We start from the raw sequence: 15,000 nt of genomic DNA on the forward strand, positions 1-15,000 counted from the left end.
TTGAAGTCAAAACCTTTTAGCTTGTGACACCTTAAAAAAAAACAATGTCAGTGAATCATGACCCCCAATATCCTGGTGGTGGTTATAAATATACAAACCTTGACCAATTGGTGTTTGTGCACCTTTATTTGCAAGTCAATTCTGTAATTGCAAGTCTGTATTTTTGGCGACCGCCACTCGGAGGCCATTATCCAGTTTCAGTCGTGGCCTGAATTTATTTTTAATGTACTTAAGTGTCATAAAGGTGTCAGAACGTTTAACCTGGTCCCATAAAATCTGATGCTATTACTTCCATAATAGTGTCAGATGCAGCAGATTGATTTCATGGCACCAGGTTAAACTTTCTGACACCTTCATGGCACTCACACATGAATTGCTGAACTTTTCTTTTCTCAAAACCGTACAGAAAAAAAAAAAAAAAAAAACATTTTCAAAGTAACATGAAAACAAAAAAGACACACAATACAGTTAATGGTCATTGACTTGTCAATATACACAGTGTTAATGGTCACCGAATACAATCTTATTTACATTCATAGTTATCATTGATAAAATGTTGTTAAATACTATTTTGTTAAGAGTTACAAAGATCAACAGGCTCCAGATATAAATAAATAAAAATATCACAATAAAAATAAAACATTACATTTCTTCTTAACCATTTATCCCATATGCAGAAATTTTATAGGCTTGTTGTCTCAAAGAATGCGTCAGTACTTCCATATCATACACCTCTTTTACAATATCATGCCGTTCACCTCCAGATGGGGTCTCTATCTTGAGACATTTCTTTGTAATGGCCTTTTAAAAGACGCATTGAGAGTAAAAATCTCTTCTACAAGAGCGTCCTGGCCAAGATTAGGCAGTACACGTCACATGGGTCTAACAAACAACAAACAAATAACAATTAAAGTTTAACCTGGTGCCATTAATTCAATTCAATTCAATTCAGCTGTATTTGTATAGCGCTTTTACAATGTCGATTGTGTCAAAGCAGCTTCGCATAAAGGGTCATAGTAATTGGACCAGGGTAGTTCAGTTTTTAGTGTTTAAGTTCAGTTCAGTGTGGTTTAAATCATTACTGAGAGTCCAAACACTGAAGAGCAAATTCATCAATGCGTAGCTCTACTGATCCTGAACCATGCAAGCCAGTGGCGACAGCGGAGAGGGAAAAAAAACCTCACCGATAGGAGAGTCATGATAAAAAAACCTTGAGAGAACCAGACTCAGTCCGGCACAACCATTTTAATTTCTCCGCTGGCCAAATTAATCCGCATTATATTCTTTTTATGTCTTCTGAATCTGTAATGTTATTAATAACTTGAAGGTAACAGAAAAAGTCTTGTTTTTCTATGTTATATGCATTTGAATAACTTGCTGAATTAACTTAGTTAAGCCTTTAAATCTTACTTTACGCTGAATACTAGTATCTTGAAAATCTAGTCGAATATTATGTGCTGTCATCATTCTATTGTAGTCGAGTATCTAGTCGAATATTATGTGCTGTCATCATGGTGAAGATCAGTTATTAGAAATGTGTTGAAAAATAAAATCTCACTGTTAAACAGAAGTTGGGGAATAAATGTACAGGGGGGCTCATAATTCTGACTTAAACTGTACATATTTGCATAGTTGATTATCTATTCAAGCTCTTGTTCTCTCCAAACTGGATTACTGCAACTCTCTACTAGCCGGGCTCCCAGCTAACTCTATCAAGCCTCTTCAGATGCTCCAGAATGCAGCAGCACGAGTGGTCTTCAATGAACCTAAAAGAGCACATGTCACTCCACTGCTCATCCGTTTGCACTGGCTGCCAGTTGCTGCTCGCATCAAATTCAAAGCTCTGATGTTTGCCTACAATGCGACTTCTGGCCTTGCTCCTTATCTGCTCTCACTTCTGCAGATCTATGTGCCCTCCAGAAACTTGCGTTCTGTGAATGAACGTCGCCTCGTGGTTCCATCCCAAAGAGGGAAGAAATCACTTTCGCTCACGCTCACGTTCAATCTGCCCACTTGGTGGAATAAACTCCCTAACTGCATCAGAACGGCTGAGTCACTCGCTGTCTTCAAGAAACGACTAAAAACTCAACTATTTAGTCTCCACTTCACTTCCTAATCTGGAATTGCCTCTCTGGATAAACCACTAACTGTACTCAAAAAAATAAAATAAATAAATAAAATAGAAAAATAAAAAAAATTACTAGTACTTTCCTTCTTAGACTTTACAGACCTGAAACTTGCCTACAGCACTTATTCATTGTTGCTCTTATTGTTGTGTAAATTGCTTCCTTGTCCTCATTTGTAAGTCGCTTTGGATAAAAGCGTCAGCTAAATGACTAAACATAAATGTAAATTTATTTACTACATAAATTATTTTAATTTATTTGACATTTCTCTGAAAATCTAATAGTATTCCCTGTTGCACACATTGTTAAAACGCTTTGGCATCACTGCAAAAGAATAAAGCAGCATGCTGACCTGTGGGCAGTGTGTTTATGTCTGTGTAAGTGTAGTAAATGTGTGTGCATGATTCATACTTGTTGAAGAGCGCGCGCAGGGCTTTGATGAGCCCACACACAGCGAGACCATCCGTGAACTTCACACAGCGATCCACAGCAGCCGCCGCCAAACCAAACACCTTCTGAACCGAGTGTGTGAGCTCTAATACACAGTCCAGAACCTCACCACGCTCCTAACACACATACAGAGAGTGTAAGAGAGAGAGAGACATTATTATTTTTATTGATGTACATGAATATGATATATTGAATAATATGATGTATTATTAATATTTGTATTTAATTATTATATTTTTTATATATGTATGTTTTAATTTAAACTTTATAAATGCTTTGGCAATACATTTGTAAAATTCGTCATGCGAATAAAGCAATTATTGAATTGAATTGAGAGAAAAACACAGGCGTCACGGTGGAGCAGTGGGTAGCACGTTCACCTCACAGTAAGAAGGTCGCTGGTTCGAGCTTTGGCTGGGTCAGTTGGCATTTCTGTGTGGAGTTTGCATGTTCTCCCTGTGTTGGTGGGGGTTTTTCCGGGTGCTCCGGTTTTCCCAGTCCAAACACATGCGGTGTAGGTGAATTGGGTAGGCTAAATTGTCCATAGTGCATGTGTTTGAATGAGAGTGTATGGGTGTTTCCCTGTGATGGAAAGGCATCTACTGATTAAACATATGCTGGATAAGTTAGTGGTTCATTCCACTGTGGCGACCCTGGATTAATAAAGGGACTAAGCCGAAAAGAAAATGCCTGAATAAGAGAGACAGAGATCCACATTGCTAACCACTGAGCCACCGTGCCACCTTCTCTATTAATATATATTTTTTACATTTATTTATTTTCATTTAGTTCAGACCATAAAATCACAACAGGTCAAACAACATCAGAACATACAAACAAAAACAAATCTGCATATCCGTCTGTATGCTTATCATTTGTGTCAGATAAAAAAAAAAAAAAAACAGTAAAGCCTCACCAGTGGAACAGCACTGAGCTGGATCAGCAGGTTTGTCTCTTCCAGGCCTCCGTACTGAATCTGGTAAGTCTTATAAGGTGAATAAACACACGACACCAGCTCTGCCACCTTCAGGAGGTTACACTCGCCTGAATCAAACACACACGAAGAATGTGATGAACAAAAAACATCACGTTCTCACACACAGTCTATATCACATAGTAACATCATTATATTTTAATTAAGTATTACAATATTTACTACTACTAATAATAATTATAATAATAGCAAGAATAATTGTTAAATAATTAAAAAAATGTTAATATAATTTTATTTTAATTCTAATTTATTAAAATTGTATAAATTTAAAATACAATTTACAAAACTTTATTGTAAATTTATTTACAACAATTTTACAATACCATAACTTACGATATCTGACAGTTTACAATACTATTTAAGAAGGAAAAAAATTATATAAATATTGAACAAAAACAGCAGGGTAAAGAACATTGTAAGGGTGGTCTTGCATTATTCAAACTTTTTTAAATTAAATTATTAAATATTTTATTACATTAAATAAATTAAATGAAAATGTAATAATAATAAATTATTTTTATCTTATTATTATTTGACATTTTTATTTATTTTTGTATTCATTTATTAAAATATAAGATTATTTGAATATTTCAAAAAAATATTTTATTATTATTATTTATAATTCAATATATTTATTTTTGCATTCAAATAATTAATAAAAAAATAATATTTTATTTATTTTAATATTTTATTATCTTAATGTTATTTATTTTTGTATTCAAATAATGAATTAAAACAACAAAATTTTACTATATTGTCATCCATTATTTCATTAATATATTATTATTTATAATCAATCTATTTATATTATTGTATTTTCACAATTAATTTTAAACTTAAATGTGTTCGAAAAAACAATAAGTGACTATTTGCTAATATTTGTCACTAGAAAACACTAACCTAATTTCTCAAAGTATCAAATCTCTTTATTTCCATTGTGATGCACTCCAGCAATTTCTCTACACATAAACAGTCAAATAACTAAAACACACCGAGCTGCGGCTGCATGGCCGCCTCCAGGCTGCGGCTGAAGTTTGCTGCCGTCTGATGAAGCTCCAGCAACACGTCCAGACGGCAGTCTCCAGAGCAGCGCTTCAGAGTCTCAGCAATGCAGTCTGGGATTGAAGGCACCATCGCCCCCAGCGTCTGGATCATCAGCACTGTGAGCACTTCACACGGGTTCCTGAAGACCTACACACACACATATAAAACAGTGTGTGTGTGTGTATACATTATTTTTTAAAGGGGACGTATTATGCAAAATCACTTTTATAAGGTGTTTAAACAGTTGTGTGTCAGCAGTGTGTGAATATAACCAGCCTCTAATGGTAAAAATTTATTAGTTTTATTTATTTATAATTCACTTGATAAAAGCAGTCTGCAGAAACACTTTGATTGATATTCTAACTTTGTACGCATCATCTGCGGGGGAAGCACCGCCCATTAGTGATGATCTCTTCCTCATTAGCATAGGACAATAGTCTTGTTTTAGAATCTGCCTCTATGCTGAGACACAGGCATTTGTAGCTCCGCCCTTTTTTAAAGAGAGCACAAGCTCATTTGAATTTAAAGGGCACCTATGGTGAAAAATCTACTTTTCAAGCTGTTTGGACAGACGTGTGTAAGTATAGTGTATAGACCATCATATTGGGGTGATAAAAACACACCGAGTCCTTTTTTTCAATTTAAAAACATAAAAGCTGTGGACCAATTGGAGCGGTTTTGAGATAAACCGCAACTTGACATAGGAGTGCGCCCCGCCCAGCAATATTGATTGACAGGCGCGCATTACCATATTCTCAGTTGTTGTTTCATGTCTGCCATTTTCAGCCTGTTAGTCAAAGCGATGTCACCAAAGAAACACTTTTGCTCTGTTTTTAGATGTAAAGCTCATTGGGCTTAACACAAGATCAACATTCACCACGATCGCTCTCATCTGCGCCATTGTTTGTAACTTTAGGTGGGTTTGCAAACATGTGTACTTTTCATTGACTGTGTGTTTTGAACAGAACCTAAACTGGCGCACTCACAATAATATTAAATCTTTAAAAAAAGGGAAAAACTATGTGCCCTTCAAAGCTAAAGTCAACAAAAACACAATCAGGATCAAAGCCTAAAAGGGGCCGTTTCAAAAAGTTATAAATCATTATATGTGGGCTACTTTGAGCGAAAAAGTCACACACACGCTCTGATGCTGTGTTCACACCAGACGTGGTACACGCGGATAAATCGCGCGTAAATAGCCGCGTGAACATTTGAGTTTACTCGCTTCATTCACACGTCAAACCCCACTTCATTCGCCCGTCAACAACCGCTTCATTCGCGTGTCAAATTCACTTCAGAACAGACGCGGATTCGCGTGATGGGCAGGGCTTCTGTCTGCCCGGTGACTCTAGCTTCATAGCTAAAGGGCTAACATGGATTTTATGAAGAAAATAACAGTGTTTATGTGCTTTATGAAAGATGATAAACACCGCCGATACGTTTAGAGCCGTGTCTGAGCCCACTACATCCTTTTAGAGGTGCATCCAGCTCTTTAAGCGCATAGACTCTTCCAGAAACTGAACCTGGCTGATGGAGGTTTACAGCGGTGCTTCTGACTGAGCCCAGCCCAGTTTGATGAACTTCTTGTCGGTGTCTGCTGGGGGATTTCACCTGGGACACCGACAACAGGCGATAAGATAGATGTCTATTCACGTGTTTGCATTGACTTAACATGTAAATCACTCGCGCTTGACGTGCGTGCCGCGTCTGGTGTGAACTCAGCATAAGACAGAGGTGTCAAAGCCAGTTCCTGGAGGGCCGCTGCTCTGCACAGTTACAACCCCACTTCAACACACTTACCTGTAGGTTTTAAACAAGCCTAAAGACTCAATTAGTTGGATCAGGTGTGTTTAATTAGGGTTGGAACTAAACTGTGCAGAGCTGCAGCCCTCCAGAAACTAGCTGACACCTGTACTTTAGGCGCATCAGAGACTTATTTTACATCTTGTAAAAATGTGCATAATAGGTCCTCTTTAAATTCACTTCCATTAAACCCACCAATAGTAAATCACAACCATCCAATCAACTCCCAGTGAACAAAATTAAGCCCCGCCCAACATTTGATCTCATTCAAAAAGCGGTTTCACTCCAATATACACAACCACTGTACTACAAAAATTAAATAATAACTAAAATTAATCAGTAAAATTGCATTTAAATTACTTTCCTAATTACTTAGTCAGAAAAGTCCGTTAAATTATGTAATAATTGAATACTTAAAATCCACATTAATCTCAATTTATAGACAACAAAATTAAAAATTAGAGTCAAACAGGGCCTTAACAAATGAACAAAAAGAAATTGTGTGTTATTTTTTTACCTGGCTGCTCCACTGAAGCTGTGTGTGCCATGTGGACAGAAGTGTGTCGTAAAACTCTGAGAGCTGCTGTTTCAGAGGAGCGTCTGACTGACAGATGCTTTCCCACACAGTCAACAACTGGGCCTTAAACACACAGGTTGATTTTCATGCTTATGTTCACACATGCATAATAAAACAAAAGTGTATAAAACATTGTCCAGTACAGTGTCAGATTTAAATACATGCATCATTTCCGGATAACTCTTAATTAAAAAATATATAATAATAAAATACTGCACCTTGTGGCACTTGTAGTAGTAAGCCAGTAACTGAGGCATTCTGTCCATCTCGGTAAAAACTCTAACAAAAAGCTTTGCTTGATCTGAAACAGCACAGAAAAATAAAGATCATCATCACAGCATGATAAAAGCATATTAAAAACATAAAATGATGATTCTCATATTCTGCAGCATGTGTTGAAAATTTATTTTGGTTGCAAAATGTACACATTTGAGCTTAGGTAGGTTTGTTTTCCATGTTTCTGAAAGAAACTCTTTTTAAACTTAGCTACAGAATGAAACAAAAATACTGTAAAAACAGTAATATTGTGAGATATGTACAATTTTGAAAAGTTTCTATTTTTAAAATTGCATTTGTTTGAAGATATAAATAAAATAAATCACATTTTCAGTATAAACTTTAAAAAGTACAACAAAAATACTCCTTTCCATGTCGCTAATATAAATAAAGTATTTCTTAATTGAATTTATAGAAAAAGGGTGTCTTGTTAAGATGGACGGACGGACAAACGGACAGACAGACAGATAGATAGGTAACTAGCCCAGTCAGACAGACAGACAGACAGACAGACAGACAGACAGACAGACACAGACAGACAGACAGATAGACAGATAGACAGATAGACAGATAGATAGATAGATAGATAGATAGATAGATAGATAGATAGATAGATAGATAGATAGATAGATAGATAGATAGATAGATAGATTGATTTTAGGCAAAAACAGCTTGTTATTCTGCTTGATGTTGCAAACTGATATTTTCTTATTATATTATTCTACTTTTTGTTTATAGTTATGAACACACTTGTTTATAAAGCGAGTCGTTTGACTGTTTTCTGCCGTTCTGTAATCCTAGTCATTTCTCCCATAGGCTGAACTGAATCAGAAGTTCTAAAACAAGCGCACTTCCACATCACAGAATAAGGTCAATAAGTCTGATGCGAGCGTGACCTGTGGCAAGAGAGTTGAAAGTGGAGACAATTTGTGTGCTGGTCAGAGCCTCCAGGCGGTTCTTCAGGGCCTCCAGCTGAACACACTTCTCACTGTAGTCCGGTGTGTCCACCAACATCGCCAAACTACCCTGCATGGCGGTCAGTTTACTGCTGATTACAGCCACGTCCTGGAACACACACACACGAGCAGTTCACACATTATTGTTAAAGTTGGCATAAATTGGAAGTTTCTGAGACTTTTACTTCAGTAAGTTAATGTACTTCCAATTTTGTGTCTGAACCGTGTCATCAGAGAAGGAGCCAATCCAAATGCAGAAGCAAATGGTCAGACTTTGATTGAAGATTACCAAAGCAAACTTTATTTTTCAGTGGATTAACTTGCACAGATTAATTGTTCTAAAGAATAACATGTGCTCTAGCAAAATAAAGATTGTAAACTTTGATTCCATACAGACTTTACCTTAAAATAACCATCTAACTGCAGTCAATTAATCGAACCACAGTTGTTTCTGACAACTACATATGATGCAGTTTCTTTAAAGGGCACCTATGGTGAAAAATCTACTTTTCAAGCTGTTTGGACAGACACGTGTGTAGGTATAGTGTTTAGACCGTCATATTGGGCTGATATAAACACACAGTGCTTTTTTTTTTCAATTTAATAACAAAACAAACAGTGGACTAATTGGAGTGGTTTTCAGACCGACCGCAACTTTACGTAGAAGAGCGGTCCCCCCGCCCACCAATATTGATTGACAGCCTTGCATCACGATCATATCCTCAGTTTCTTGTTGCACGTCCGCCATTTTCAACGTGTGAGTCAAAGCGATATCACTAAAGGAACACCCGTGCTCTATTTTTTTTTTTTGGTGAAAAGCTCATGGGGCTCAACACAAGATCAATATTCTCCATATTATCTCTCTAATTGGAATTATTGCTTTTGCCTTTTGCGTGGCGCAGCACCGTGCATTTCGGAGTTCTGAGCGTGGGTTTCTGTCGGGGTGCACGCTGCGGAGCTTCGGGTCAGCGGCTCGGTGCGGCGGAGGTTTCTGTCGGGGTGCACGAGGCGGAGCTTCGGGTCAGCGGCTTTGCGCGGCGTGGGTTTCTGTCGGGGTGCACGCGGCGGAGCTTCGGGTCAGCGCCTTTGTGCGGAGGCTTTGTGCGGAGGTTTCTGTCGGGGTGCACGTGGCGGAGCTTCGGGTCAGCGGCTTTGTGCGGTGGAGGTTTCTGTCGGGGTGCACGCGGCGGGGCTTCGGGTCAGCGGCTTTGTGCGGCGGAGGTTTCTGTCGGGGTGCACGTGGCGGGGCTTCGGGTCAGCGGCTTTGTGCGGCGGAGGTTTCTGTCGGGGTGCACGCGACGGAGCTTCGGGTCAGCGGCTTTGTGCGGCGGAGGTTTCTGTCGGGGTGCACGCGGCGGGGCTTCGGGTCAGCGGCTTTGTGCGGCAGAGGTTTCTGTCGGGGTGCACGTGGCGGGGCTTCGGGTCAGCGGCTTTGTGCGGCGGAGGTTTCTGTCGGGGTGCACGTGGCGGAGCTTCGGGTCAGCGGCTTTGCGCGGCGTGGGTTTCTGTCGGGGTGCTCGCGGCGGAGCTTCGGGTCAGCGGCTTTGCGCGGCGTGGGTTTCTGTCGGGGTGCACGCGGCGGAGCTTCGGGTCAGCGGCTTTGTGCGGCGGAGGTTTCTGTCGGGGTGCACACAGCGGAGCTTCAGGTCAGTGGCTTTGCGTGCCGTGTGTACCCCGACAGAAACCCACGGCGGAGCTTCGGGTCAGCAGCTGCATTCGGTGCCTCAGTCAAAGTTAATTTAGTGTGTGTGGTTATTAGTCTCGGTGTACAAGCTCGGCACTTGGGTCTGAACTCTCTGCTTGGTCTGTTTTCCGACTCATACATGTACGACTGAATGCTCATCCTAGCATAGCTTAGCTTCTTTCTCTGTCTGTCTGCCTGTCTGTTGTAAAAACAAAGCGTGGGAGCTCTTGGCTCCGCCCGCTTGTTATGTTGGGCGGGAAGCCGAAACTGTGAAGCAACACGCCCCTAAAACAGCAAACTGTGTACACGCCCCCAACATGACACTATTTAACACATTATAATAAAACATCTGAACTGTGTGTTGAACTGAACCTAAACTGGCACACTCAGAAGAACCAGAATATTAATATTAAATCATTAAAAAAGGGGCAAACTAAGTGTCCTTTAATAGGCACAAGTGAAACCATAAATAGACATGTAAATTTAAAAAAATGTGAAACTGTTTGTGTAAAGTGTCATAAGTAGAAAGAGTTTAAAAACTTCTAGCACCAGCAATTGGCAACAGCTTGTTTAGAAAATAATAATAAACAGCTAAAGTAGTTTTCAGTAGCAAATCTTCCTGACATATTGTTTTCTTATTGTGTGTGAGTTTTCTATGTGCAGTATTTACAGAATGCAATAAATTCCTTTAATAATTTAAAAGGTATAAAGTGACAACTTCCAATTAAACTTAATAATTTGTAATGACTCTTTAATAAATACAAAGCATGACAAAGTCACCATGAAACAAATCTAATATTGCGTAATTGTTATTATTTCTTAGACAAAATAATCATCAGCCAAATTGCATAACTGTAATCATCACCTGTGTTTTAAAGGTCTCCTCGATGTCAGCACTGAGTGTGCTCCACTTATCGGCCTCCTGCAGCGCTTCTGCTGCCAGCTGCATGCGAGACTTCACCTGGTCAATCTCCACCAGCACCTGCCAGAACACACCATGCATCACTGTGCTGGACAAACAATGCTTTATTCTGTAGAGCAAGCTGATGTACAAAGGAGACGTTTGTACAATATCTGCCTGTAATGACCTATAAAATGATGATTTGTATATTCGGCGGCATGTTTTATAATTATTTTGGTTGCGCAATTTCTAAATTTGGGGTAAGTTGGGTTTGTTTTCCAAGTTTTCCAGATGACTTTTTTTTTCCAAGTGAATGAAAGAAACAAATACAGTAACACCAGTAGTATTGTGAAATATTATTATATATTTAAAAAATGCAGTTTTCTGATCTAATATATTTTAAAAAGTTATTTATTCCTTTGATTAAAAGCTGAATTTTCTATATTATCACTCTTGTGCATCCTTATAGACATTTTTGTATTTTTTTAATTTGATTTTACATGTTGATCTTTGTTGGCTGAATTAATGCAAACAGAATATAGTTTGGGGGAAAAGGTGTAGAAACTTTTGTACTTTTATCATTTCATCAATCTATTTTAGACTCAATTTAGAAATTGTAGCAAACATTCAAGACAAAACATTTAAACCACATTTAAACTGCAATATTTAATTCCAGTGCAATTTGGGAAAAAGGAGTCAAACATTATTTGTTAACCACCCATCATTTTGCTGGCAACTACAATGTAAAAAAATATATATATATATATATATATATATATATATATATATATATATATATATATATATATATATATATATATATATATATATATATATATATATATATATATATATATATATATGTGTGTGTGTGTGTGTGTGTGTGTGTGTGTGTGTGTGTGTGTGTGTGTATATATATATATATAATATGCACATATTTTAGGTTTGGCATGTGGAAAAAATGTACATTTTGTCTTATTAAAATTCATAAATTGCGCAAAATTCATTAATATTGTGCAATTATATTATGTGGGTGTATTAGTGTAGATATCAAAAAATATATATATTTATTTTATGTTCATCAAAGCTGAGCAGTTTTCCCTGAAGATAAAAAAATAATAAAATGATCTGATACAAAGGAGGATATTTTTAGCATATAATTTAAAATGTAAACAAAAAAATTGTAATTTACATTCATTCATTTATTCATTCTTTTATTTTATTTTCGGCCTAGTCCCTTTATTAATCTGGGGTCACCACAGCGGAATGAACTGCCAACTTATCCAGTATATGTTTTATGCAGCGGATGCCCTACCAAGTAATTTACATATATATATATATATACATATATATATATATATATATATATATATATATATATATATATATATATATATATATATATTCTGCAAATTCAGTTAATTAATACTATATATATCTATATCTATATCTATATCTATATATATATATATATATATATATATATATTTATATATATATATATATATATATATATATATATATATATATATATATATCATTATGCAGCAGGGAAAATAATTCTTGAACATGTCATGTTTTTTCTTGGGAATAATATTTCTAAAGGCTTTTTTTAATGATTGCAGCTTAAAGACACCTCTCATATGGAGAATGAAGTCACATGCATTGTCAGGTGTGAGTTTTTCCACAGTCTTCAACAGGTTCTGTGGGTCTCAACTATCAAATCTGAGCTTTATTATTTTTATTTTCAATTGGATTCGAGTCAGGTGATTGGCTGGGCCATGATTTTCCTTCTCTAAGAGAATTTGAGAGTTTCCTTGGCTGTGTTCTGGATCATTGTCTTGCTGAAATGTCCACCCAGTTTTCATCTTCATCCTCCTGCTAATGTAGATGTTGGACTGAAGCAGCTGATAATCATTTACACTGAGAAAGAGCAGAGGCTTGCTGAAGAACTACTGAGAGATTTCAGCTGCTGTCTGGGATTTTACTGCCTTTCTACACCTCCTTTTCTTCATGTGTTCAATGCTTTTTTCCTGCGTCATTTCATTTTATTACTCATAATTTAAATAGTAAACTATTAATATTGTTTTCTTTGCATACATGGATTTCTTTGGTTGCTTTAAACATTCAATGAAAATTTGAAGTCAACGGCACCTTTACACATGTTTTCTGAGAAAAATGGTGACGTGTTCAATACTTATTTCCCCCTCTGTATTAGGATAAGAGATGACTTGTACCACATCTTCAATAAAAGTCTCCAAATGTTGAAAAACATGACACTTACTTTATATGATAGACATTTTGGACCAATATGTCCATACAGTGAGTTTTAAAAAGTCTTTGTTAAAAGCATAATAAATCAAAAACCAAACCAGCTATGAGCAGAATTGCAACCTTACATTGACCTAATACATACTAAGAGCACTCTAAGATCAAGTAAATAATTGAGGCTAATTACTATATAATGGTATGTTATCTCTATCACCCTCTCTGACAATCCCTGTATCCACAAAATATGAAGTGATTTGGATGTGTGTATTTTAGGGATGGGAAGATTAACCGATATGTATCGATACGCGGTCATGCGCGTGCACGATGCGAGTGCATCGGTTGAGCAGCAGAGGATGAATGAAATTTTGGAAGCAAATCGAGATGCATCGGTTTTTGCGAGATGCATCGGTTTTTCCGAGATACAGCTTATATTTTTAATATAGAATGTATTTTTTATTTATTAACAAGTGTTGTCAACCTGTTTTTGGCGCATAATTTAATCGACCTACATAAAGTAAGCCTTATCAACGGATTTGCGGATGTGTACACTTACACTACAACTCAGTGTATCAGGTACACAATGTGAAAACGATAGTGACCGGTTATGAAAATGAAGTGACGTGTCGCGGACCTCTATTCTGCCGCCCTATGCGCGGATATAACTGAGGACGCGCAGGTGTCGCGGACCTCTATTCTGCCGCCCTATGCGCGGATATAACTGAGGACGCGCGGGTGTCGCGGACCTCTATTCTTCCGCCCTATGCGCGGATATAACTGAGGACGCGCGGGTGTCGCGGACCTCTATTCTTCCGCCCTATAAGCGGATATAACTGAGGACGCGCGGGTGTCGTGGACCTCTATTCTTCCGCCCTATGCGCAGATATAACTGAGGACGCGCGGGTGTCGCGGACCTCTATTCTTCCGCCCTATGCGCGGATATAACTGAGGACGCGCGGGTGTCGCGGACCTCTATTCTGCTGCCCTATTCGCGGATATAACTTGGTGTTGCGGACGCCGCCCTCTCTATACTGCCGCACTAGGCGGGTTTAAACACCTCCTCCTGTTAATTTTTATTTAATTATAATAATAATAATATTATTATTAATAATGATAATGATAAAAATAATGGGTGTCACGGTGGCACAGTGGGTAGTTTGACCACCTCACAGCAAGAAGATTGCTGGTTTGTTATATTTTTATTAGCCTGTTGTTTACAGTGACAGTGATGTTTCAAAGCAACATAACACTGCTAGTTCACGACCTTAAGTTTTGAATATTCAGTGGCAAAATATATCTTTGTAAAACTTGTTTTCATAGTTGAAAAGTTAAATCACAATTCTTGTTGTGCAATGCTCAACCTTTATGTTGAAAGAGTGCAAATATATACATTTATCATATATATTGCACTTATACATTCTGTTTATCTTGAAAATACTTCAATAATATGTGCTATATTATCTAAAATGGCCCTCTACTGTAAACTGACACTCTGGCTCTGAGAGAAAAGCCAGTTTGTAAAAAAAGTCTTGGTTTTGCTTGGTTAATAAATAATCAAACTCATTCAATGGCACAGCATCCTCTTTTACATCAACTCATAAACTTGATTTAATTAGTTAGTGCTGAATTATCGCATTGTATCGTGATATGGGTGTGAATCGTATCGTGTCGCATCGCAATATGTCACAAATGTATCGCTAATATATCGGATCGTATTCTTTGTATCGAGATGCGTATCGGATCGGCATTATAGCTTAGATGCCCAACCCTAGTGTATTTATAGTTACCTGCATAGACTGCACTGTGTCCTGCTCAAATTTCTTGATGTCCTCTTTAACCAGAATCATCTGATCCTTCAGAAATGATGCCTCTTGTTTTAGAGCCTCAATATCTCTCAGTACACGCGGCATATTCTGCAGAG

General features: G+C 37.6%; 1 protein-coding gene across 6 annotated transcripts in view; it reads right to left on the minus strand.

Moving 5' to 3' along the window:
- cog7 (component of oligomeric golgi complex 7) overlaps nucleotides 1-15,000 on the minus strand; it is a 30,413-nt gene that overhangs the window by 12,285 nt on the left and 3,128 nt on the right. For 4 of the 6 annotated variants that reach the window (XR_012399215.1, XR_012399213.1, XR_012399214.1 and 1 more), the window contains 8 exon segments: nucleotides 14,867-15,000; nucleotides 10,776-10,892; nucleotides 8,167-8,335; nucleotides 7,213-7,295; nucleotides 6,935-7,057; nucleotides 4,563-4,761; nucleotides 3,493-3,620; nucleotides 2,538-2,692 (listed from right to left, as the gene is read on the minus strand). The exon segment at nucleotides 14,867-15,000 is cut by the window's right edge and continues 15 nt beyond it. Coding sequence is in view for 2 of the 6 variants with exons in the window: in NM_001077393.1 (NP_001070861.1) it covers nucleotides 2,538-2,692; nucleotides 3,493-3,620; nucleotides 4,563-4,761; nucleotides 6,935-7,057; nucleotides 7,213-7,295; nucleotides 8,167-8,335; nucleotides 10,776-10,892; nucleotides 14,867-15,000 (1,108 nt within the window). In the remaining 4 variants the exon portion in view is untranslated. 6 annotated transcript variants of the gene reach the window in all.

Source organism: Danio rerio, chromosome 24 (genome assembly GCF_049306965.1).
Source record: "Danio rerio strain Tuebingen ecotype United States chromosome 24, GRCz12tu, whole genome shotgun sequence".
Taxonomy (NCBI): Eukaryota; Metazoa; Chordata; class Actinopteri; order Cypriniformes; family Danionidae; genus Danio; species Danio rerio.